Source organism: Dryobates pubescens, chromosome 9 (genome assembly GCF_014839835.1).
Source record: "Dryobates pubescens isolate bDryPub1 chromosome 9, bDryPub1.pri, whole genome shotgun sequence".
Classification (NCBI taxonomy): domain Eukaryota; kingdom Metazoa; phylum Chordata; class Aves; order Piciformes; family Picidae; genus Dryobates; species Dryobates pubescens.
Window position 1 is genome coordinate 19671178 of NC_071620.1, and position 27025 is coordinate 19698202.

General features: G+C 42.4%; 1 protein-coding gene across 1 annotated transcript in view; it reads left to right on the forward strand.

Annotated features, from left to right (window-relative positions):
* The window catches only part of DOK6 (docking protein 6), a 228501-nt gene that overhangs the window by 71350 nt on the left and 130126 nt on the right, over nt 1-27025 (forward strand). The window contains exon 2 of the mRNA XM_054164202.1: nt 23313-23420. Within this exon, the coding sequence (XP_054020177.1) occupies nt 23313-23420 (108 nt within the window). The remainder of the gene's footprint in view (nt 1-23312; nt 23421-27025) is intronic.

Sequence of the window (27025 nt, forward strand, 5' to 3'; positions counted from 1 at the left end):
AATGCCAAGCTGGGCAGGATTCACCCCACCAAGCTGGATGTGGACAACTCCAAATCTGTTGGCTAATCCTGTGAGCCAGCCATTCCCCCCACTTGTGTCTTTCCATAAGAAGATGATCTTCCCAGGCTCAGCTGAATGAATAAACATGATTTAATGTACTGACTGTAGGATTTTGCTAATCTATTTATTAGTTCTCCTTTCAAGGGAAGTTCTAATGATGTGTTTTCACTTAAAGCAATTAGAATGTATTTTTAACAGGGGAAATGACTTAGATTATAATTACAGAGCCTTATGCTGTACTTTTAATGCTCTTGCTCTTTAGAAAAATGAACAGTGAGAAGCATTTTGCATAAAGTTATTATCTTGCTCTCACAACATCATTTCTGACTTCCTTCACAGGCTGTTGGGTCACCACAGCTGTCAGGGGCCTGCATCTTAGACTGAAAGAAAAACGAAGGTGAATAAATATTTACAGTTACACCTGTAGCACCTGAAATATCTCTTCTTAATTGCAGTGTCTGAGCTTTTTGTATAGTTTTGAGGCAAAAGTAAAGCTAAATGTGTGAGGGTTTTACTGCTGGTTTTTCATATTTATAGTTCCCAGCGTTCTGTGTCTAAAATAGAAAATTAAATCTAGTGCTATAGCAACACCAAGTCTAGGAAACACTAAAAGCAAGCAAGCCTTGTCCTGTGTATTCGATAGCTAGGGAAGATAAAATAGAAGGTAGAGCAAATTCAATTCCACTCCTTAGAGTAAAGGCAACAAATAAAGGCCAGGAGAAGTTACCTGACACAGCTGCCTCGCAGAGAGCTGGTTAACAGTCTCAGGAGAAAAGTAGACAATCACAAAATATGAAGCAGGGTGGGTAGGTCATCAGCATTGCTTTGCAGGCATGCATGGCAGTAAAAGGGGAAGGGGCAGTGGATGTGGACTTGGTCTCAGCAGCACAGGAACATGTGATCCCTTTTTTCCCCAGCTGCTGTGTAGAGTCTTTTCAAAGAAGCATTTTAGGCTGAGCAGCTTTTTCAGTGTTTTCCTCAAAGTACCTTAAGGAAGTGGGGTACAGTTTCCAATCTCTGAGTCATTCAGCTGGTGTAGAAATTATTGTGGTCAGAACAGGCAGCAAAAGAGGAATCTGGCATAATTGAGCTTAGCTGCATCAGGCTCCTGTACTGAGATCTGAGAGGCAGGTGAACTGTTATCCTTCTCCTTAATTCCCCTAAGTTACCCTGCATCAACAGTCATAGAATCATAGAATGTTAGAGGTTGGAAGGAACCTCTAGAGATCTTTTAGTTCAACCAGTTCAAGAGAGACAGAGATCTGCTGGAGAGAGTCCAACAGATAGCTATGAGGATGATGAAGGTACTTGAACATCTCTGCTGTGAAGAAAGACTGAGAGCCCTGAGGCTGTTTAGTCTGGATAAGAGGAGGCTGGGAGAGGATCTTATGAATGTCTCTAAATATCTGAGGGGTGGGTGTCAGGATAAAGGTGCCAGGCTCTTTGTGGTGGTGCCCAGTGATAGGACAAGGAACACAGGAACTTCCACCTCAACATGGAGGGGAAACTTCTTTGGTGTGAGGGTGCTGGAACCCTGGAGCAGGCTGCCCAGAGAGGTTGTGAAGTCTCCTTCTCTGGAGAGATTTAAAACTCACCTGGATGCATTCCTCTTCGGCCTGCCCTGAGTGATCCTGCTTTGGCAGGGGTGTTGGACTGGATGATCCTTCCAAACCCTAACACTCTGTGATTCTGTTTTAAATTTCAGCAGAGTTCAGATCTCTTGCTAAAAAAGGTGGTATATGTGGGGGGTTTGTTGTTGGGGTTTTTTATTTCTTTTTACTGGTATCTTCGGCAATTATCATCTTGTTATTCATGTGGTAGCTTTCTTCCAGAGTTTTTTTTTCTGTTTGTTTAATAATGAAACCTATGCTGTTGTGAATATTAATTTGCTGGTGGTGTTGTTTAGTAAATAATTAATTCTTTGTAGGAGGCAGTGAACTTTTTAATCACCTTCATGTTTGAAACCTAGTGTACATTGTTTTCCAGTACTTGAAAGGGGCCTACAAGAAAGCTGGGGAGGGGCTTTTTACAGGAGCTTGTAGTGATAGGATGAGAGGGAATGGATTGAAGCTTGAGGAGGGAAGATTGAGACTGGAGATTAGGAAGAAATTCTTTCCAGTGATGGTGGTGAGACACTGGAGCAGGTTGCTCAGGGAGCTTGTGGATGCTCCCTCTCTGGAGGTGTTCAAGGCCAGGTTGGATGAGGCCTTGAGCAACCTGGGCTAGTGGAAGGTGTCCCTGTCCATGGCAGGGGGGTTGAAACTGAATGATCTTTAAGGTGTCTTCCAACCCAAACCATCTATGAATCCTAAGGGCTGTACTGAGTGTTACTGGAGTAAAGGATGTGAAGAGGTCAGATGATCTATGTGGTGATGCAGATGATATAAAGCATGAATAAAATCCAAGTGTCTAGTTTGGAGTAGATATCCATTCACTGTTTGAGGTTTGCTGGAACTAAGTAAAGAACTTCTATTTTAAGACTTATTTAGAAAAAAATCAAACACAACAAGAACCAAAGCAATAAAACAAGAGAAAGCCAAACAAGTGTTTGGTAATGTTTTTTAATACCAGGATTTTTTAGTACCAGGATTTCCAGCTGATTGTATGGAGTTTGGTTTACTTTCCGAGGGGACTGGACACTGGCAGTATGCTTGAATTCTTGACAGACATTCCCTCAGCCCTGCTTTTCTTTCAGCTTGCAGTGAGAGTAGAGCCATGACGATGCTTGGGAAATTGGTGTGTTGCTATGGCAATGGCTGTGGTGTCACCAGTTCAGCTTCTCCTATGCTTCCTTGCCACATCCAGTGCAAAGAGATAAATGAGGGGGAAATCTCTGGGATACTGTACCTCTACAGGATGAAAACAAAAATGTACCAAACCTTGATATTAATGTTGAGTTAAGTGAGGTGTTTTTAATACCTGAGGACATTCAGACTTATTTTCTTTTCTGTAGGTGGTTAATTAAGCACTTCTATGAATTTAGAGAGGGTCAGGCCTCCTCCTGCCTGATTAAAAGTGAGCAGAGAGAAAACTATCTCAACCTGGGAATTAGGACACTAAAAAGGGATGTCAAATTGCTGCAGAGCTTACATAAATACCCTCTTGTCCTACCTTTGCAGTTGCCATGGAACAGGATGGTTATGCCTCAGTAAGCTGTGAGTGCAGGTTCTCCTCACTAAATTCAAGACAATAGCAAAATCAGGAGGAAGGAATTGTGTAGGTTGGGGTTCCTGGTTGGGTATCTGTGTGTGTGCATGCAAGTGTGCTCTCAGGCAGTTACTTTGCTTGGTTTGGAAGGGTTAAGTAAAGAAATAGTTGGGGAGAGGGCAGTAGTGTAAAACAATACAGGAGGGAAAAGAAATGGTCATTTCTGAGATGGTTACACTCTGATTGTTTTGTTGCAGTGCAGGAAGTATCTGTCCTGTGGGTCTGAACAGGATCTTTCATGTGTGAGATGAATGACTTTTGAGGGTTGTCCACTATAGCTGCAAGAGCTACTTTTAATCCAAAACATGGCTCTGAGTCATAACTATTCTGAGCTTTCCTCTGTGATCATGATGATCTATTGATCATTCTGAGGTTAGCTCAGATTTTTGTGTGGACAACCATCCTGGCCTTCAGCCATCAGCCCAGGTGTACTTGCCTCCAACTACATCTGGTAGCTGACCATCTCAGAAGGTCACAGGTCTGCTTCCTTGGATCTTTCTTTTCCCTGTTTTAGTCATTACTGCTTGAAGAGATGCAAAGTTTCAGGTCCAGAAGTGAAACTCTTGTACATGAACAAGACAGCTGAAGTGCCAGCTTCCAAATCACTGAGGTATAACCTGCCATTTTCTCTGTTCACAGACTTGGAGTCTTCTCTGGAGAGTAAATGTTAATTATTTGATTCCACTTGAAAAAAAGCCAAAAACTTCAGATAACAACTGAATTCTTACCTCCTACTCATTCTCAGCAAACAAATCAGTTTGTCCAGTTTGTATTCAGCTGTGGAAACTTGCTTCCCTGGAGTGTTGGGAATACTTCTGTGGGAGCAAGAAGTAAGGTAACATGATAAGAAGAGCCAATCCCTCTTTATTTATAGGTTTACCACTGTCATCATTTCTTAATGGAATCTACTATCAGGAATTGAAAATGGGGAAATATTTTTAAACTTCTTTATCACTTCTGCTGCCAAATAGTCAATAACTTGAAGCAACTTGCTGTGCTTGCCTTCAGCAGGGCATGTATCTGCTTGGTTGAAAAATGAAGGACTCAAAGCCTGGTCATTCATTCTGGGTGTCTTCACACAAAACATTTTTGCCTTATTCATTCAGCTATCATTAATTGCAGATGACATGCAGGAAATTAGTTTTCTGGAATGCTTGCAAGCAAATTCTTTTCCATTCAAGCAATAATTTATGACTGTAGAGTCACAACTGGTCTCAGACACTTAGAACTCATGGACTGGTAATGAAAATGTTAGAAATACAACTGAGGAATGTTTTAAGATCAGTGAAATTTCAACACCTAGTTTGCAAGGTGTTAAATACCTTTCTGAACTCAATAGAAAGCAGTTGATTTGAGCCTATGGCCTCTCTAGCCTGGGTTGTGATGTAGCCTTCATGATGGATATCATCCTGAAGAGAAGAACTTGGGGGTGTTGATAGATGAGAAGCCAAAATGTGAGCCAGCAGTGCGCTCATGCAGCCCAGAGAGCAAATCATATCCTGGCATGCATCAGGAAGAGTGTGGCAAGCAGATCAAAAGAGGTGATTCTTGCCCTTTATTCTGCTCTTGTGAGACCCTACTTCAGGTACTGTGTCCAGTTCTGGTGTTCCCACCATAAGAGGGACATAGATCTGTTGGAACAGGAGGGCCACAATGGTGGTCCAGGGGATGGAACACCTCTGCTATGTGGGTAGGCTGAGGGAGCTGGGGTTGCTCATCCATGAGAAGACTCTAGGGGGACCTTAGAGCTGCCTTCTAATACCTGAAGGGATCCTACAGGAAGGCTGCAGAAACACATTTTACAAGAGTGTCCACTGATAGGACAAGGGGGAATGGATTTAAATTGAAGGAGAAAAGTTTAGATTGGATCTTAGGAATAAATTCTTCACTACCAGGGTGGAAAGACTCTGGAAAGAATGGTCCAGAGTGGTTGTAGATGCCCCCTCCCTGGAGATGTTCAAAGCCAGGTTGGATGGGGCTTGTTGAGAGACATCCCTGCCTGTGGCAGGGAGGTTGAATTAGATGATCTGTAAGGCCACTTCAAGCCTAAAATGTTCTGTGGTGCTGTGATTCTGTGATACTATCAATCTGTGATTCAACGACTCTGATCAAAACCACTGCTGCAATAGTGGCAGGAATCTGAAAACTCGTGGGGTGTTTTTTTTTGTAGTGCTCCTCTTAAAACTTGACGTGGAAGCGGGGAGAGAAGCAGCATTACAGGACAAAAATAATCTTAATTTAACCCCCAGTCTTCAAAATGTAATAAAATGCTGCGGTGTTATCTGTGCAGGATACAGGTTATCCTCGACAAAGAATGAAAATGCAAGTTTTGAATTGTCCCACATTGTGTCATGATACAATTAGCCTGCTGATGTGAACAGAATTTCAAACACTTGTGAACAAAGCAGATGTTGTGGAGTGGAAGGTAAAAGCACATTTTTATAATAATGGATAAAACTCTGGTCCCAGGTAGGGAGTTACTGCTTTCCCTTCATGCCTTCAGAAGAATGGAAACTACCCTTCCAGTGCTTGAATCTAATTTCCGTTCAGTGTGTTTGTTCAGAGCCTGACATCTGCGTACCTTATTACTGTCTACAACTACCTGAAGGGAAGTTGTATTCTATTCTATTCTATTCTATTCTGTTCTGTTCTGTTCTGTTCTATATGTTTTAAAACTGTGCTATGTTTTGGCTGAGGATATGAGGTCAGAAAATTATGTGACTGAGGCATAAAGTGTAGAATCATAGAATGGTAGAGGTTGGAAGGGACCTCTAGAGATCATCAAGTCCAATCCTCCTGCCAAAGCAGATCACCCAGGGCTTGAGGAGGGCAGATGTAGACTGGAGATGAGGAAGAAATTCTTTCCAGTGAGGGTGGTGAGACACTGCAACAGATTACCCACGGAAGTCATGAGTGCCCCCTCCACAGAGGTGGTCAAGGCCATGTTGGATGAGGGCTTGAGCAGCCTGGTCTAGGAGATGTCCCTGTCCGTGGTAGGGGTATTGGAACTCGATCCTTTTTAAGGTCCCTTCCACCCTAAACCATTCTATGAAAGTCTAAACTTGACTTTAAAAGGAAAAGTAAGCATTTCAGGTTGCCTTTAGTCATTAATTCCCATATTGGTAGGATCATGACACAGTCAGGTAGTCCAACCCCTACCCTACCCCACTCCCTGCTAATGGGACTGCTGACTAATTTATCTGATTTGAAAATAGTTTCAGCCATTTAACTGATTTTAAAATAGTTTCAGCCATTATATCAAACTTTTGCTATTCGCAGTTTGCAGGAATCCTCTGCAGCACTAATGAAAGGGATGCTAAAATAGATTTCTTCCTGTAAGCACTCTATTGTGAGACACTCACCATCTCTAGGGCAGGGCAAAGGAATTTTAATCAGCATGGCAGTGCTGGAAAGAGTGCAGCTCTAAAAATGAGGAACTTCAGTCAGCAACCTGCAAGTGCTGATGCTTTTAATAACAGATACTAAATGTGTCCAGAGAAGGGCCACGAGGTTGATCAGAGGGCTGGAGCTCCTGTCCTATGAAGACAGGCTGAGAGAGTTGGGTTGTTCAGTTTGGAGAAGAAAGGCTCCAAGGAAACCTTATTGTGGCCTTCCAATATCTGAAAGGGGGTTACAAGAAAGCTGGGGAGGGACTTTTTAGGGTGTCAGGTAGTCATAAGACTAGGGGGAATGGATCCAAGCTAGAGGAGGGCAGATTTATCTTAGACATTAGGAAAAAGTTCTTCCCCATGAGGGTGGTGAGACACTGGAACAGGTTGCCCAGGAAGGTGGTGGAGGCCACATCCCTGGAATTTTTTAAGGCCAAGCTGAATGTGGCTCTGGGCAGCCTGATCTAGTGTGAGGTGTCCCTGCCCATGGCAGGAGGTTTGGAACTAGATGATTCTTGAGGTTCCTTGCAACCCTGACAATTCCATGATTCTCTGATATATGTTGGTTAAATCTTCTGTGTTAATGAATTTTCTACTTGGGGTACCTAGGAAGGAATCAAATTTTGATATCTTCCTTCCCTTTCTTTTGAGGGAGTACACTGCCCCAAGAAAAGCTGCTGAGTGAGGTGTGTCCACACACCCACACTCAGACATTGACTCGTGGGTGTATTTTTAGAACAAACACCTACTGACATTAAGTGACTTGAGTCTCTGGAGAGCTGCTATGGTGTTATTAAAAGAAATGGTGACAAGCAGAATGACATAACATGCACAACCTTAGAGCAACAAAGTATGTGTTGTATGCACTTGTGGTCACTGAGGTTTTTTTACGCTTTGCCTTGCTTTTCCTGCAAAAAACCGTCAAACTCTTATTTTCTTTAATTTTTCTTTAAACTGGTCTTTTCTATTTATTGATGTGTGGATAAAGGGAGAGAACTTTGAAACTTCTCTTTCAAAATAGTCCCCTTTTAAACAAGCCCTAAAACTCTAAAGAATTACATCCCAAACATTGTCTAATCCAAACTTTGTACTGGACTGAAAAGTAGAATCACAGAGTCATTAAATACCAGGAAATCAAGAAAATACATGAGTCCAACCCTAACACAACTACCATGACCACTAAACTATATGCTGAAGCACCACATCTGCAGCTTCTTGAACATTCCTGGGGTGGTGACTCCACCGTCTCCCTGGGCAGCCTGTTCCAATTCCTGACCACTCTTGCAGCAAGGAATGTTTTCCTGATCTCCAACCTAAACTTCCTCTGGCCCTTTGTTCTCGTTCTATCACCTGATACTTAAGAGAAGAGACTAACCCCCATCTCACTGCAATCTCCTTTCAAGGAAGCTGCAGAGAGCAATGAGGTCTCTCCTCAGCCTCCTCTTCTGCAGGCTATACAAACCCAGGTCCCTCAGCTGCTCCTCACCAGCCCTGTTCTCCAGACCCTTCACCAGCTTTGCTGTCCTTCTCCACTCCAGCCCCTCAATGTCTTTCTTGTAGTGAGGGGCAAAAAATTGAACCCAGTATTCAAGGTGTGGCTTCACCAGTCCCCAGTACAGGGGCACAATCACTTCCCTACTCCTGCTGGCCACGCTATTGCTGATCCAGGCCAGGATGCTCGTAGCCTTCTTGGCCACCTGGGCACACTGCAGACTCATGTTCAGACAGCTGTAAACCACCACCCCCAGGGCCTTTTCTGCCAGGCAGTTTCCAGCCACTGTCCCAAGCCTGGAGCATTACACTGTACATCTCCTGGAACATTTCTTATGAGACAATTACTAATCCTAATAATATTCTTCAGTATTAATAAAAGAACATAGTCTTTTGATAGCAGAAAGGAATTCCTGTTGCTTGTAACAACAGAAATAGCTGCAGTGACTGAAGGAACAGTAGAGAAATACAGAATGCTATGAAAAAGGAATACAATTGCACTGTAAATATGACTGGTGTTGCATTATGACTCAGTTTCATTTATACAATATGCTATGCATCTAGAAAGTCTTAGAGCTTAAATACATCATAAACCAAGACTGAACTAATTTAAGGTGATTACTGAAAGATATTTAAAGCCCAACAGGGCAGGCTTAAGAAGATGTGAGGAAAACCACAGGAAGCAGGGACTTGTTAATTTGAAAGGTAGAGGAACCAAAGGAGAAGTGACACACTGTGTGTTGTCTGAAAAGAAGAGTAGGATCATTCTAAAGAGGGATGGGACAAAAGGCTCTGCCATCAAAATGTAAGATGGCACAGCATCCTCAACTGCAGAGTGCTTCAGTGGCTGTCTTGCTGTGACCTGATGCTGTGAGTTCACTGGGGAATGCAGCATTGAACTACCATGCCTGCACTTGAATGGCTCTTCCTGCTGGTAGCTTTATTGTAATATACATTAAAAATACAAAAGCCAGTAGAGGACTGTTCTAAAACAAGTCATTTGGAGTCAGAGGCAAAAATCAGCTCATGCAGATGTTAACTGCAAGAATTAAAACTTCCAGTGGGACAAGACTCATAAATTAAATCACAGTAAAACCAGCTCTCCAGAGCATGCTGGTTGTGTATTAGCCACTGAGCACCAATGAAAAAAGAATTACAATCATGAAATGTCCAGAACCTTTCCTCTTTGCTACTCCTTAACAGGAAAATTATTTCTATCCTAGTGAGCCATTACCATGAGGACAAGAAGAAAAACTGTCAGGATTCAGATGTCTTTTTGGATAGAAATAGTGTGATGAAAAGAGAAGCAAATTGAACTGCTATATCAGGTCCAGAGGACGACCATGAAGGTGGCCAGAGGGCTGGAGAAACTCACCTGTAGGGACAGGCTGAGAGAGTTGGGGCATTTCAGCCCAGAGAAGCAAAGGCTCCAGGAGCCTTGGGAGCAGCCTTCTAGTACCTGCATGGGGGCCTACAAGAAAGCCAGAGAGGGACTTTTTCCAAGGTTTTGCAGTGATAGGATGAGAGGGAAGGAATTGAAGCTTGAGGAGTGCAGATTTAGACTGGAGATTAGGATTTAGATTTACAGTGAGGGTGGTGAGCAGGCTTTTTTGACATCTGTCTAGGGTACAGAGCACGGGATTACCTTATTTTCCTTTGCTTTGTTTCCCTGGGCATCCATGACCTCCCTGGGCAACCTGTTCCAGTGTCTCACTACCCTCACTGTAAAGAATTTATTCCTATCTCCAGTCTCACTCTGCCCTCCTTAAGCTTCAGTCCATTCTCTTTCATCCTATCACTGCAAACCCTTGTAAAAAGTCCCTCCCTAGCTTTCTTGTAGGCCCCTTTCAGGTACTGGAAGGCTGTTCTATGTCTCTCTGTCTGCAGACATACTCCTCCTAAACTCTGAATACCCAGAGCAACTGATGTTTGTTCCTTTGGGCATCTGGTTTGAGTTTTATTTTGTTTTATTTATTTAAACAGTTCCTGGTAGTTCAGAATTTTTCCCTGCAATACTTAATTTTAGTGTCTGTTTTATTCCTGCTGCAGAAGATTATTGCTAGCTCTGAGCTTTTAACTATTTCTACTTACCACGAGCTGCTAATTCATCTTCCTCCCCTTCAGTGAAGTTAAATGTAAGATGTAATGAAGGTCTTTGGGGCATGCAAGCATCTGTTAAAACTATGATTCTTTGGTGGAAAGAGATTTAACCTCCAGGTTACAGTAATTCAGGTGATCAAATGTGAAGCAACCAGCACTGATATTGGACATCCTCTCAAGCAATACTATTTGTAGGATCCTGCTTGAATTCTAGAATCATAAAATCACAAAATGGCTTAGGGACCTTAGAGATCATCAACTGCAACATCCCCACCATGGCCAGTGACACTTCTCAACTGGACTTGGTTGCTCAAGGTCTCATCCAACCTGGTCTTGAACACCCCCAGGAAAGAGGCATCCACAACCTCCCTGGGCAACCTATTTCAGAGTCTCACTATCCTTGTACTGAGGAACTTCTTCCTAAAATTCAGTCTAAACCTACTCTCCCTCAGCTTCAAAACATTTCTTCTTGTCCTGTCTCTTGACACCCTTATGAAAAGTCCCTCTGCAGCCTTCCTGGAGGATCCCTTCAGGTATCAGAAGGCAGTTCTAAGATCTCCCCTGAGCCTCCTCCAGGCTGAACAACCCCAGCTGCCTCCGCCTATCCTCACAGCAGAGGTGCTTCAGTCCTTGGACCATCTTTGTGGTCCTCCTCTGGACTCACTCCAACAGCTCTGTGTCCTTGTGATGGGGACACCAGAATTTGACACAGTATTTGTGGAGGGGCTCTCACAAGAGTAATGGGGAAGAATCCTACCACAGGGTTAATTTTCCATAACCTCTTCTTTTGTATCTAAGATGGATTTGTCCATAAAAGCCAGCAGATATGCCATGGTACTGAAAGGAGACTTAAAGCAGAATACTTAACTTGATAAAAAAGGATACATTTGATTTGCAGGAACCACCATGATTGATTCATGCATCCTGATACTTCGGGGGGTTTATTGAATGATATGTCAGGGATAAATGGCATTTTTGAAATCTCTCATAAAGTGCAATGATGCTTCAGAGTATATTTGGAGGGCTGCTCCTCTTCTTTGGCATTTAGATATTGGTTTTTCTCCTTGTAGTTAAACATGTTGCATATGCTGTATGTATGCTTGTGTGCTGAGCCTGTGAACTGCAGCGCCTATAGCCTGCACTCAGCTCTCACCCATATCTCAGTGTGGCCACATTTGCAAGAGAGGTTCTCCCTCCCCTCTAGTCTGCCTTGATGAGACCACACCTGCAATACTGTGTCCAGTTTTGGGCTCTCCAATTCAAGAGAGACAGGGATCTGCTGGAGAGAGTCCAATGGAGAGCTGTGAGGATGATGAAGGGACTTAAACATGTCTCCTGTGAGTAAAGACTGAGGGCACTGGGGCTGTTTAGTCTGGAGAGAAGAATGCTGGGAGAGGTTCTTATGAGTGTCTCTAAATATCTGAGGGGTGGGTGTCAAGATGAAGTTTCCAGGCTCTCTGGTGGTGCCCAGTGATATGTCAAGGAACAACAGATACAAAGTGGGAAGACAGGAAGTTGTACCTCAACACGAGGAGAAACTTCTTTGGTGTGAGGGTGCTGGAACAGGCTGCCCAGAGGGGTTGTGGAGTCTCCTTCTCTGGAGACTTTTGAAACCCTTCTGGATGTGTTCCTGTGCGATCACCTACATGATCCTGCTTTGACAGGGGGGGTTGGACTGGGTGATCACTAGAGGTCCCTTCCAACCCTTAACATTTCTCTAATTCTGTGATTCTAGGTGTGTGCTGAAATGACAACATACATCCATGAATAACATACTCTGACTTTCCTCTGCTACTCTCGAGTATCTCTTGTTGTTAGAAATTGCCACACATACAGAAATAGGCAGTGGCACTTGTAGTCAACTCACATTTCTATTCTGTGCTGTACTCAGCTATATGAAATCTCATCAAATGGTGTAGGTAGAAGGGACCTTGGAGATCATCTACTCAAAACTCCCCACCATGGGCAGGGATACAGTTTCTACTTATTTCATCAGTTAAAACAACAGCATCTTGAGGACTGTGATACCTCTGCTAAGACAGATTTCTGTGTGCTAATGTTGAGAAAGGTGAGGATGGATGTAGTCAAATACTTGGTGATACAAACCTAAGGAATAATTTTGCATTCTGAAGCTGAATTTGAGCTAGCGACCCTCTGAACTGGAGCTTTAAAAGTGATTTGAGCTTTTGTCCCTCAGTAGTACAGAACAGATGTTTGTGATTACTGCTATGCTCAGAAGCTCTGCTTCATTTTAAGGGATTCTGTTGCATGGTTTTGATTTTGTAACACTTATGTTCACAAATCCCTGCCTTCCTAACATAAAATATTAAAGGATCCATGTAGAGAGATACCGTGAGTCAATGTTCAGTGGAAGTGGACTATTTCAGGCTGGGTATTCTGGCCACAGAGTTGTTCATAAATAGCTGCTACACATTCAGCTTAAGAGCAGGAGATTCTTGGGCATAATAATGTCTTTAAAAATAATGCAAGTTCTGGGATTTTCCTGCTGGCTGCTTGCTAAAAGTGCTGTAATCAAATTTTTGTTGTGTTCTGTTTTGAGGCATTTTAAATTTAAAAGTCCTCTACTCCAAGGCCAGACATGAAGCAAGCAGAGTTGGTTTTCCTCCAGAAGGATCACTGAAGTTAGTCTTGCCAAAACAGAATCAGAAACGCAGAAAGACCAAACAAACAACAATAAAAAAAGGCTTCTAATACTGATTTTGTTCTTTCTTTCAGTAAACATCAGATCAATTCAGATAGTGATGCATTCTGCTGATCTGCAGACTGCTGTGAAGATTGAGTGCATCGTTTGTGTGACTGTCTTTCTGTCCTTGAATTGTTCTGCCTGGAGAAGGGAAGGCTCTAGGGGGAACTTACAGAAGCCTTCCAGTGCCTGAAAGGGGCTACAGGAGAGCTGGGAAGGGATTTTTTACAAGGGCTGGCAGTGATAGGATGAGAGGCAATGGTTTGAAGCTTGAGGAGGGCAGATTTAGATTTGAAATATAGATTTAGAAAGAAATTCTTTAGAGTGAGGGTAGTGAGACACTGGAACAGGTTGCCCAGGGAGGTTGTGGATGCCCCCTGGAGGTGAACAGAATAGAACAGAATAGAATAGAATAGAATAGAATAGAATAGAATAGAATAGAATAGAATAGAATAGAATAGACCAGGTTGAAAGAGACCTTCAAGATCATCGTGTCCAACCTATCATCCAACACCACCTAATCAACTAGGTGTTCAAGGCCAGACTGGATGAAGCCCTGAGCAACCTGGGCTAGTGGAAGGTGTCCCTGGGGTCAAAACTAGAAGATCTTCAAGGTCGTTCTACCTTAAACCATCACATGAATAGATGAATTGGCCTGCTGGCAGTCCAAAGCAAAGTAACAACAGCGGTTTTGAGCTGTAGGTGCTTAGGGATTGATGAAATTCTTTAGCATCTTGCACATGAACACAACATGCAAATCTCTGCAGATCTGTCTCCCCTGCTCTCTTTTAAACACATTAAAATTAAGACTTCAGATTCCGTAGCTTAAAGTTGTTTATAGACGCAGTTGCTTAGTTAGGATAGGAATAGTTGGAAAATTACTGTGGTGTGCTTCGATTTGACAGAACTCTCTAATAATAAAATAAATCTTTTTTTTTATGTGGATAGCCTGTGACTAGGAGACCATAAATTACAGGCTATCATAAGAATCTATATGCATCTCTAATGCTATGTTATGGCAGCAGAAAGATGACGTATGTGTGCTATAACTGGGAGAATTGTCCCTAATCATCTCTCTCTAACCATCCTAATTCTCCCTGACTGCAATCAAGCCCACAAGGATTGATCTAATCTGAGAGGAAACAGTTTGTAGCAGATGTTTCTATATTTCAGCTGTTCCTAGCTTTAGATGACAGCAAATCTGCAGTCCATCAAATAACAATAATAATAATAGTAATAAAAATGCTATCAGAACTTTTAGAATTTAACCTGTGACTCTAAAATATTAATGTAAGGCCTTTTTGTTTCCTGGAGCATTGCAGAAGGTCAGACTGCAAGGTTAATAAACCAGAGGTTTAACCTTGCTTCCTAACTGGGATGATAAAAGGAAGCTCAAGGGTATGTGCAAGGTTATCATAGATTGAGGAATGTTTCCACATTGGATAGCCTTCAAAACACACCTTCAGACAGCATTTTTTTATTAAAGCCATTACTAGTGATCTTATTGGGATATATTTGTGGGTTTTTTCAGTCCTGGCTTTAAAGTGCTTTGCTTTTATTGCAGTTGCTTTGGGGCAGATACTTGGGTAATGTTTGAAGAAAATATGTTGAAATAGGCAAGAGCCAGTGGAGAATTAGGATCAATAACAAAGGAAAACCTCCCAAGGCTTTTCGTTTCTTGTGGTAAAGCCATGGCCCCACATCCCAGAGCTGCTGACAGAAGCAAGTCATCTCCTGCTTCTTAGCAGGGCTAGGGGTTATTTTTACCTCTCCTTCTGTTAGAGGGCTGGGTGTCAGTTGACTGTGAAGCATCTCTGCTCTGCTGCTGGGAGTTATCAGAGTTCCCAGTGGTGTGGTAAAGGAGCAGGAGATGGCCTCAATTCTCTGCTACTCCATAGCCTCTGTACTAATTGGGGAGCTCAGTGCTGTGCAGTAGTATTCCACCTCTCATGCTTCTTCATGCAGATCCAAATTAGCCAACCAAAATGCACTCACTTAGTGCAGTGGTGGCTGTATCTCAGAACAGAGCATGTTGTCTTCCAGCAGGATTTGCTTTTGCCCTTTTCATGCACAGAGTTGGTAGCTCCAGGAGGTGGATGGTGACGAGGCATTTTATTTTTTTCCAAAGCTTCACAGATTGCATTGGTTTGGAAAGCAACCCCAAAGGTCACCTGCAGTCAGCAGGGACACCTCCAACTAGATCAGGCTGACCAGGGCCACAAGAAGTCCCATCTTGAATGTCTTCAGGGATGGAGTCTCAACCACATCCCTGGGCAACCTGTTCCAGTATCTCATCACTCCAATTGTGCAGAACTTCCTCCTGATGTCCAATTTAAATCTACCCTGCTCCAGTTTCAAACCGCTGCCCTTCCTCCTGTTGCTACAAGCACTTCTAAACAGTCCATTCCTGGTCTTACTGTAGATTCCCTTCAGACACTGAAATATAGCTCTAAGGTCTGCCTGGAGCCTTCTCTTCTCCAGACTGAACAGCCCAAATTCTGTCTGCCTGTCTTCATAGGAGAGGTGTTCCAGTCCCACGATTGTCTTTGTGGCCCTCCTCCAGTGTGGCAGAATCACCTCTCTGGACCTGCTGGCCATACTGCTTTTGATGCAGCCTAGGATGCCATTGGCCCTCTGGGCTGGAAGCACACATGGATGGCTCATGTCCAGCTTCTCATCCACCAGCACCCCCAAGTCCTTTTCTATTGACTTTACTCAGCAGTAGCTTATATCCTGTAGCTTGTTCTTTAGCTGAGGCAATGAATAGCTTTTGTCTTCCCTCTTGGGCCTTTTTACAGACAGTAACTGCTTTTCAGTTTCACTGAAATTTTACTTGAGTGTATGACAAGTGTTCTACTGAAGTGCTAAAGTATCACCCACCCTCTCTGCTCCCTTTGCCAAAATATGCACAGAAAGATCCAAGTAGTGGTTGTCAAAACAATGGTTAAATATGACTTTACTATGACAATTACCCCTTTCAGGTGCTGCAGCCTTCCAGTATCTTAAAGGGGCCTGCAACAAAACTAGGAGAAGACTTTTTACAAGGGCTTGTAGTGATAGGATGAGAGGCAATGGACTGAAGCTTGAGGAGGGTAGATTTAGACTGAAGATTAGGAAGAAATTCTTGACAGTGAGGGTGGTGAGACACTGGAACAGGTTGTGGATGCCCCCTCCCTGGAGGTGTTCAAGGCCAGGTTGAATGAAGCCTTGAGCAATTTGGGCTAGTGGAAGGTGTCCCTGCTCATGGCATAGGGATTGGAACTGAATGATCTTTAAGGTGCCTTCCATCCCAAATCTATGAACTATCTTTTTCTTACTATGATCACCACATTTTTTGATTTATGAGTGAAGATTTATTTTAGCTCAGGACAGTCTTCATTTCTATCACAGACCCCATAAAACCTATTTTTAATGGAGATAACTTGTGAAGTAAATTGGAAGACATTCAGGGCTTAGTGTTTCTAATGCATACACTGCAGATGTTTTCTTGTCTAATGGGAGAGCACTGAATGTGGAAAGTCAGGGAGGAGAGATCAACTCACCTTTCCTGCAGATAACAAGATGTAAATACAAGACTAAATATTATTATGTAGATATCTTCCTGGGAGAAGGATTTGATAGCTTATGCTGGCAAAAAGCCCCATGAGTGATGCTTCAGTGCCTCTCCTGGTCAGTGATGATTTCTGTTAGGCACTAGGAGCTGACTCACAGCTGCTTCTCTCAAGAGACACATTGTTTGTACAGCTAGTGGCAGAAAATCAGATGGTTTTCCAATATAATCAAGAAACTGATTGCCTTTTGTGCTATCTTTGGGTTAGGGGCAGACAGTTTTCAAAGCATCTCTGGTGGCTTGAAAAAACCACAAACCAAAACAACTACCTTATAGTGTTGTAATTGTCTTTTTTTGGCTTTATTAAAATAAAATAAATGAGGGGTTTTGTGTTTCTGGGTTTGTTTGGTGTGTTTTGTATTTCCTTTGACTATAAGGTGGAATTTCTGGAATAATGTTTAAAACCTTGTCAATAAAAATCCCCTCTCCAAATGTTAGAGATGACTGGCGAATCTTTCTTAGCTATAGGTATGGATTAAGAAAAGGTTAATCTCCAAAGCAGCTGTTGGAAGTAACTACAAAACATCTTTAGAAATCTTTGGGTGATGATCAGAGGGTAGGAGCACCTCTGCTATGGGGACAGGCTGAGAGAGTTGGGGCTGTTCAGCCTGGAGAAGAGAAGGCTTCAGGGAGGCCTTAGAGCAGCCTTCCAGTACTTGAAGGGGCCCTACAAGAAAGCTGGGAAGGGACTTTTTACAATGGCTTGTAGTGATAGGGTGAGAGGGAATAGATTGAAGCTGGAGGAGAGGAGGTTTAGGCTGTATATTAGAAAGAAATTCTTTATAGTAAGAGTAGTGAGACACTGGAACAGGTTGCCCATGGAGGCTGCGGATGCCCTCTCCCTGGAGGTGTTCAAGGCCAGGTTGGATGAGGCCTAGAAAGACCTGGTCTAGTGGGAGGTATGCCTGCCCATGTCAGGGTGTTGGAAGTAGATGATCTTCAAAGTCCCTTCCAACCCAAATCATTCCATGAATCTATGAATTTAGAGGAATCTCTTTTTTTTTTTTCCTTCTTGGACCTAACTGAGGGAGGAAGAGTGTTTAAAGAGGCTCTGCTGTACCGTGGACTCAGCAGGTAATTTCAATAGAGTCCTTTCAGGTTTGTGCTGAACACATTTTGGACCTTTTAATTGATATTTTAATAAAAGAAAATGCAAACACAGCATGTACTCAATGATATTGTTCTGAATATTTCCAGAAAGCAAAGCAACAGCACAGGGTTAGACTTTGTGTGGCTTACCCTCAGTAACAACCTTTTTAGATCATATTCTCTGAGCAGTGGGTGCTCATCCAAGAATGCTCTAAGACTGATTAGGTGATCAAATATTTGGCATTTCTTCAACTGTGCATATGTGATAAACACACACTTAAATCTCACAGGAAACACTGAATGTTGTGGAGACAACACTGTTAGTGGTTTTTACTCTCTCTGTTGCGAAAGGGCTGATGCCGATTCCTTCCACAATGGCTACCCCAATTATCTGAGGACTTTAGAAGTGTTTCAGAACTTTTGATTGCAGCCAGTGGCATCCTAAAGTAGGCCAGGGATAAAAGAGTATCTCACAGTTCGTGAATAATTGAGTAGGCTTCTGTATAACAATGAGGTGCCTTATGAAAGGCAAATGTTTTGTTTGCTGTGTGCTCACATCTGCACCTATTTATTCATATTTATAGGTAAATTCATATGCTAATGCTTTTTCAAATGCTGAGATTCAAAGTGCCTTCTAGTGTTAGAAGGTAGAACACTGCTGGAAAGCAGTGGAGCTGTGCCTGTTTATCACCAACTTTAAAAGTAGGTTACAAGAGAATCAAATCCAAATGCAAGGATGTACCTTGGTGTACTATATCAGAAATCCTCTTTGAGCCATTGCATTCTTCTGATCTCTCCCTAAAGGTGCGAAGAAAACAGATGTCAATAAATTTAATCTGGAACAGTCTATAAAGGTGAGACTTACGGCTCCCTCTTGCTATTCAGTGTTCTCCTTGAAAAGCAAGGGCTGTTCATGCCTGCAGTCTAGGTGCTGAAATTTGGGAAAAGGCCTAAAAAGGAGCATCCTTAAAGACAGCTCTATTCCAGCTGTCTTTGAAGGACACTTTCAAGTGCCCACTAATAAGAGGGTCAAAGCCTATCTTTTGAATTTTTTCATTTTAGCTGCAAACCTTCATGTCCCAGATTGGTAGCCAGTGATAAAAAGACTGAAGTTGCCATTCAGGAGACCTTGCTCATTTGTCACTGAAAGAATGGCTTTGAAGTACACATTAGATGACCTCTTATCTGGAAAACGTTCTCATCTTCACAAGGAGAAATCTGACTCTTTGACTTTGCATGCCTAGTTTTTCATTTATCAGGGATACTCCTGGTGTGCTGGATCTGACCCTTTGCATTTGAACAAAATCTGGCTGTGCCATACATAGTTAAAAACAAATCAAACCAATCAAGAATAAAAGACAAAAAAAACCCCCTCCAACCTTCAAAAAACTTCTCAGTCAGTTAACACAAAACTTCTGGTCCCTTGTCACCAGCAGTTCAAAATGCAGGTAGACTGTAAAATGTGGACTGCATAGCTGTACTAAAACCCATCACCACTCATGACAGAGCCTATAGGTTGCTCTTTTTATTTTTCTTTAAAGAGAAGTCTTTGAGGACTGTAAATGGTTAAGGGCAGGTGATGGAAATAAGGAAGTCAATAAAAGATGTGAAATTAAGGCAAAGTTTTTTCCCTTCTTAGGGAAAGACTTTCCTCTGGGGAAGAGAGATGAACTGAAAATATATACACATTAGAAATAAAAAACACATTGCAAAGGAGCTGGGAGTATTATTAGAAGCCACACTTTTGTTATTAGTTCCAGGCATGAGCCAACAACGGGCACTTGCAGCCCAGAAGGCCAATGGCATCCTGGGCTGCATCAAAAGAAGCATGGCCAGTAGGTTGAGAGACCTGATTCTGCCTCTCTGCACTCCTAAGATCTCACCTTGACTACTGCACCCATCTCTGGAGCACTCTGTACAAGAAGGACATGGACCTGAAGGTGTAGGTCTAGATGAGGGCCACAAGATGATCAGGGGACTAAAACACCTCTGCTGTGAGGATAAGCTGAGGGAGCTGGATTCAGCCTGGAAAAGAGAAGGCTCCAGGGAGACCTAATATTGGCCTGCCAGTACCTGAAGGGGGCTGCAAGAAGGCTACAGCAAGCCTTTGCAAAGGCCTGCAATAATAGGACAAGGGTCAACGGCCTCAAACTAGAGAAGAACAGATTTAGATTGGATGTTAGGAACAAGTTCTGCACCATGAGGCTGCTGATACACTGGAACAGGTTACCCAGGGAGGTAGTTGAGGCTCCATCCCTAGAGCTATTCAAGGTTAGGTTTGACAAGACTCTGAGCAGCCTGATGTGGTGGAAGATGTCCCTGCTGACTGCAGAGGGGTTGGACTGGATGACCTTTGGAGGTCCCTTCCAACCCAAACTGTTCATTGACTGTATGATTAAATGAGTAAATATGTTCTCTTTGGACAGTTGGTGTTACTGCTTCTTAGTGAGGTCAAAGCAGCATGAAGAGCCTCTTCCTACATGTGGAGCTTTTCATGCCGTAATGTTGCCAAGAGCTGCTATGGGTTAATCAAGAGAAAACTGTGAGAGCAGTGCTGTGGCTTTGGTAAAGTAAGTTGGACCACTGCCAAGTTGTTATTTGAAGAAAGTACTATCTAATAAAGATGGTTTATGATGTCCCACAGTGTAATGTAATTTTTTTTTTTTTTTGAGAAATATAATATTGCCTTTGTTTTCCCTCAGGTAAGGTGAAGTAATTTCAGAGATAGGAAGTACAGTTGTACAGTTGCCATTTTACAACCTTAGTAAAAAGAGCTTAAAACTCGTAGGCTTTGTAAGAAAAAAATTTGGAGAGGATTTTATTTAATGCTGTGGTTTCTTCCAAGCCTTCATAATTAAACACATTGATGCTGTAACCAATGGTAGGTTTGTAAATGAAAAACAACAAAAAAAGTTGACTAACAACATGACAACAGGGTAAGGTCATTATTATTATATCAGATGGTGGTTGATTAAGCCTAATTATTTTATTAACACTATATTTGTTACTTATTCGTAGAAGTGTAGAATCATAGAATGGTTTGGGTTGGAAGGGACCCCCCAAAAGTCATCCAGTCCAACCCCCCTGTTGTCAGCAGGGACATCTTCCACTAGATCAGGTTGCTTAGAGCCTTATCAAGCCTGACCTTGAGTATCTCCAGGGATGGAGCCTCAACTACTTCCCTGGGCGACCTGTTGCAGTGTTCCACCACCCTTGTGGTGCAGAACTTGTTCCTCGCATCCAATTTCAGTCTGCTCTTCTCTCATTTCAAACCATTGTCCCTTGTCCTATCACTGCAGGCCTTTGCAAACAGTCCCTCTGCAGCCTTCATGTAGCCCTCCTTCAGGTACTGGAAGGCTGCTATTAGGTGTCCCTGGAGCCTTCTCATCTCCAAGCTGAAGAACCCCAGCTGAGACAGCATAACACCAAGGGAAAAACTTATTTAAGCTCTTTCTGCTCATATATCCTTGATTCTTTTTAATTTTGTAATGAAGAGATGTGTTTGCTCCTGTTTGTCCTGTCCTATACCTCTTGTGTTCTGTAGAGTGTCTGCAGAAAGAAGGCTCTGCTCCATGTATATAGCCAGTCGAACCATGAACTACTATTGGGTTTTTCTGTTGTGGGGTTTTTTTTCCCAATGTGACCTTGAAATAATAACATACAAATGCATAAGGTATTGTTTATAGAGCTGTACAAGTACCAAAGAGGACAGTGAAATAAACTATTTTCATGGATTACAAAAGTAGATTAATATCTAATCCCTTACTTGCATAATGTAGTCTGGAGGTTCATCCTTAATCAGCTTCTCTTCGAACTGCAAATGTATTCTTATTTGGTAATTCAGTTCTGATTTTAAACTTCTGGGTATGGCAATATCAGCATGCACGGTGAATAGGCTAATAAAAGTGTCCTTGTTGCTTACAAATGCATTTGAATCAAAATCCAGTGTGTCTTTTCTTAAAATGAGAGGGTAATATCATTTTTGTTTGTGCTCTGTGGTGGATGTTGGGTTTTTTTACTACATGCTCTCATACTTTGATTGTCTGCATAGTTTTACCTTGTAAAGTTTGCCATTGAGGAAGCTGGGTTTTTTCAGTTTGGAGAAGTGAAAGCTGAGGGGAGACCTCATTGCTCTCTACAACTCCCTGAAAGGAAGTTGGAGTGAGGCTGGTGTTGGTCTCTTCTCCCAGGTAACTAGTGATAGGATTAGAGGAAGTGGACTGAAGTTCTGCCAGGGGAGGTTTAGGTTGGAGATTGGGAAAAATTTCTTTGCTGCAAGAGTGGTGAGGGGTTGGAACAGGCTGCCCAGGAAGGTGGTGGAGTCACCATCCCTGGAGGTGTTTCAAGAAGCTGTAGATGTGGTGCTTCAGGATATAGTTCAGTGGTTATGATAGTTGGGTTAGGGTTGGACTCAATGATTTTAAAGGTCTTTTCCAACCTTAATGGTTGTATGATTCTGTGATTGATGTTGATGAGAGAATTAGACGTTATTGTTCAGTAATGGTCACACTGGTGCTTCTTTCAGCTTTGTGTTTTCTTCTCTGTGTGCACAAACTGATTCCTGATTGCTGTGCTTTGCTAAAAGCTGCTGTGCTTGCAGTCCTGGTGGACAGTAACTTATCCACGGAACAGCAATGTGCCCTTGTGGCCAAAAAGGGCCAATGGCATTTTGAGGTGCATCAAGAAAAGTGTGTCCAGCAGGTCTAGGGGGGTTCTTCTCCCTCCCCCTCTACTCTGCCCTTCTGAGACCACACCTGCAATGCTGTGTCCAGTCTGGGGCTTCCCAGTTCAAGAGAAACAGGGATCTACTGAAGAGAGTCCAACAGAGAGCTGCAAGGATGATGAAGGGACTGGAATATCTCTGCTATGAAGAAAAGCTGAGAGCCTTGGGGCTGTTCAGTCCTGAGAGGAGAAAGCTGAGAGGGGGTGTTATTAATATCTCAAAATATCATAGAGATGGCTGTGAAGATGAAGGTGCCAGGCTCTTTTCAGTGGTGCCCAGTAATAGGACAAGGAGGAATGGGTACAAGCAGGAACACAGGAAGTTACTCAACATGAGGAGAAACTTCTTTTGTATGACAGTGATGGAACTCTGGAGCAGGCTGTCCAGAGAGGTTGTGGAATCTCCTCTGGAGACTTTCCAAACCTACCTGGATGTGTTCCTGGGTGACCTGCCCTGGGTGATCCTGCTTTGGTGGGGGGGTTGGACTAGAATATCACTAGAGGTCCCCTCAAGTCCCTAACATTCTGTGCTGCTGTGAATGTTTTTCAGTTGTATTGATACTTATAAAAACAGAGTGAATGTGAAAGCTGGAAGTGCATTCAGTGCTTTCCAAAAGTACATTTTCTAATCACAGCCTTGAAATTCCTTTCACATTCAAAGTCCATGGCTTTGCTTGCATCTCAGGAATTGTTAACCTTGGTATGAATGGAAAAAAATTGAAATAAGAAAAAGTCTGCTAAGGACTAACAATATGTATGAATAGATGACTTGGGATTGCTTGTGTAGAAATAATTGATGTTCCCAGAATCTTCCAGACTTTGAAAAGAAAATACTGTAATTTCAAAGATTCTTCCTAAGTCAGTTATGTGACTGAATCCATTAGTGATGCTCTCCACCTTTAAAGAAAAGCTAATATAATCCTTTTTATTTTGTTTGCAGATATTCAGACGCTGTTGGTTGGTTTTCAAGAAGGCTTCCAGTAAAGGACCCAGGAGGCTAGAAAAATTTCCAGATGAAAAGGCAGCATATTTCAGGAACTTTCACAAGGTGAGTCATGGCTTTCTTGTGAATTGAAGCATTGCCTGTTTACCACTCTTCAGTGGGGAGGGTGTGTTCTTGGCATGTCTAGTTTGCAAACAGTGCAGTGAGAAGTGGGATGAAAACCTAATCCTGACACTGTAAACCTGAGTGGTAGAGGTGAGATGATCTCACACTGGTTTTTTTCAGGTGAGTGTGGAATGACAGCCTGAGGTTTTCTTTTCAAACATCAGTGTTTTGGAAATGTTCAAAGTTGGCTGTTTGATCAAATGTCTAACCATTAGTTAGTAACTAAGTACTGAACACATTCTGAACATGCTAATTGAGCAGACCATTCTTGTTCAGTAATTGGTTATGGTTTTAAACTTCTGGAGATGTGGAAGAAATTCTTTATTCCAGGACCAGAAGGGGGCTTACAAGAAAGCTGGGGTGGAACTTTTTACAAGGGCTTGTAGTGGTAGGATGAGAGGAAATGGATTGAAGCTTGAGGAGGGCAGATTTAGAATGGAGGTGAGAAAGAAATTCATTTGAGTGAGGGTGGGGAGACACTGGAGTAGGTTGCCCAGGGTGATTGTGGACACCCCCTCCCTGGAGTTTTTCAGGGTCAGGTTGGATGAGACCTTGAGGAACCTGGGCTAGTTGAAGGTGTCCCTGCCTATGGCAGGGGGGTTGGAACTGGACAATCTTTAAGGTACCTTCCAACCCAAACTATTCTATGACTCTATGAATGATGTGGCTGTATCAGAGTGCTTGGTGAATAGTCTAATATAAAGTGCCCTTGTTGTTTAAAAATGCATTGGAAGCAAAATCTGCTGTGCTTCTTATTAAAATGAAGGAATAGTGTTCTTGAATATGGAATATTTTTCCCAGAACTCTTTGAGATTTACAGACTCTGTCAAAAGCAAGGACTTTTAAGGATAAAAATTCAGGATTCACTGAATGATATTCTCACAGCATCCTCCGTCACTATAAATTGCGTAATGGAAAACAAAATATTCAAGCACTAGGTTTTCTTTCTGTCATGAAAGTTACTCTTGTCAGTTCCCCAGGTCAGTCAATAGAGTTCACATTAGCTAGTCCTGAAACAGGGAAGGGCTCTGTGCTTGTACTGTTGTCTCCTGTCCAGTCACATTTAGCTGTGTGTCATGTCAGCCTTAGATGCTATGTGAAAACTGTCAAGTTGGACCACAAAGATGGTTTAACAAGGTCACACAGCAATCACTGAAAGAGTGTAGATGTTTTCAAGGGAGATCTGAAGCTATTTATCATAATGCTACAAATACCAGAATCATGGAATTGTTTTGGTTGCAAAAGACCTTTAAGATCATCTAGTCCAACCTTCTGCCTAACACTGCCATGGCCACAGGTTTCTTGAACACCTCCAGGGATGGTAACTCCACCACCTTCCTGGGCAGCCTGTTCCAATGCCTAATCACTCTTGCAGTAAAGATATTTTTCCTCATATCCAAACTAAACCTTCCTATGTGCAACTTGAGGGCATTTCCTCTCATAGGAATAGCATAACTGCATAGCATGCAGTTATCTTAGGAATCTTTCCTAAGAAAAAGAGCTCCAGTAACTTCATATTGCCATAAGTATCAATTTTTGATCATACAATGGTATCCAGGTCTGGATCTGAGGTGTGCTGAACTATCATCACTTCCTCTGAAGTGGCACAGTAACAATGTTTGCTCCCATATGTAAAAGATCCACATAGAGCAAAAGTGATTCTTCTCTGCAACAGAAATTTCAAAACAAATTTAGTTTGAAAATGGTCTTTACAAGGATTAATTGGATGGTTTGGGCTCATAGCTGTGATGGGTTGAGTCTAGCTGGATGCCAAATGCCCTCCAAACCATTCTATCACTCCCATTCCTTAATCTGAGAGAGGAGGGAGAATGCCAGGAGCCAGCTGCAGTGTGGTATTCCCACAGAATCACAGCCTCCTTTGGGCATCCATGTGTTCCAGTGTGGAATCCTGCATGGGTTGCAGGTGAGTATCCACTCTACCATTAATCTCCAAGGACTATGATTCTATGCTTCTGTGATTCTATGATTCTGTGATTCTATATTTCTCTGATTCTGTGATTCTATGCTTCTGTGATTTTGTGGTTCTATGATTTTATGTTATTGCCTACTTTATGTTTTAAAGGACTCAGAAACACTTTCTAGGTTGCCTGTCAAAAATCATGTGAAACATAATTGTTTGAGAAGCTAAAAAAATAACATTGATACAGAGGCAGCTGCATGTTGTACTGTTGAGGGAAGCATGGCCCTTTGCATGAAACATAAGCAAATAGAAGGGAGGATGTTGGGTTTTTTCATCCCTTTTTCCCCCTCTTATTCTACAACTTGAGGGCCAGGAAGGAGAAGAAAAATGGATACTTTTTCATACCTAAAAGCTGGGTTTCTGGCTGTAGGAAGAAAAGAACTCTGTCCATTCTCTTGGATTCTACACATTTTTCAAAGTCATGAAATCATGTTTGAAGTTATATTACCAGAAAATAGAAACCCTGGATGTTATTCTCAGACTTTTTTTCCCCTTCTTTTTTTTTTTTTTTAGGATATATTCTTACTTCTTAATGCTTATTCTCCTCAATTGCCTCCATTCTGATCAATGAAATAGTGGTGAAGTAGATGTGCAAGAGTTGTGGTTAGTCATCGAGCGTGACAATTGAGTGAATAGCTCAGGTTGTTATGGAGTAAATGCAGTTATTTGATTGCTGGTATTGGATCAAAATACCCTAATTCTCTTTCTTGCTTTTCTACAGCTGCTTATTGCTTTGATCTATTTTGAAGCAGTTGGAAATGCATGTTGATTGCTATCCAGTGCACTCTGTTAGCCCTGTTTGAGATGCTTTGTTTCCTTACTCACAAAATGTAAGGATAGCAGCTGGGGTACAAAGCTGGAGGTAACTCTGAATTTCACTAGTCAATGAAGAAGTAGATTAAATATTGAAGAAATGATACCTAGTATATTTTTAAGGAAGATTAAAATAGAAATTGCAAGCCTGACTCCTTATGACAGGACTGGAGCACCTCTGCTATGAGGACAGGATGAGGGAGCTGGGGTTGCTCAGCCTGGAAAAGAGAAGGCTCCAGAGAGACTTAATAACAACCTTCCAGTACCTGAAGGGAACCTACAAGAAGGATGGAGAGAGACTGTTTACAAAGGCCTGCAGTAACAGGACAAGGGGCAATGCCTTCAAACTAGAGAAGAACAGATAGAGGAACCTGTATGGCAGTTCTTTGCCATAAGGATAGTGGAACACTGGAACAGGTTGCCCAGGGAGGTAGTTGAGGCCCCATCTTTGGAGATATTCAAGGTGAGGCTCGGTAGGGCTCTGAGCAACCTGATGTGGTGGAGGATGTCTCTGCTTACTGCAGGGTGGGTTGGACTAGATGACCTTTGGAGATCCCTTCCAATCCAAGCCATTCTATGATTCTGTGATTCTACGAAGTTGAAAGAGGTTCCCAAGGATACTTGCAGTTTTTACACCCTTATTTTGCTTTGCTCTTCCAAAGCAGAGATGACTAAATTTTCCTGAAAACTATATCCACATTTTTTCCCAATTTTGACATGTAATCATCTTCAAATATTTGTTTATTACACT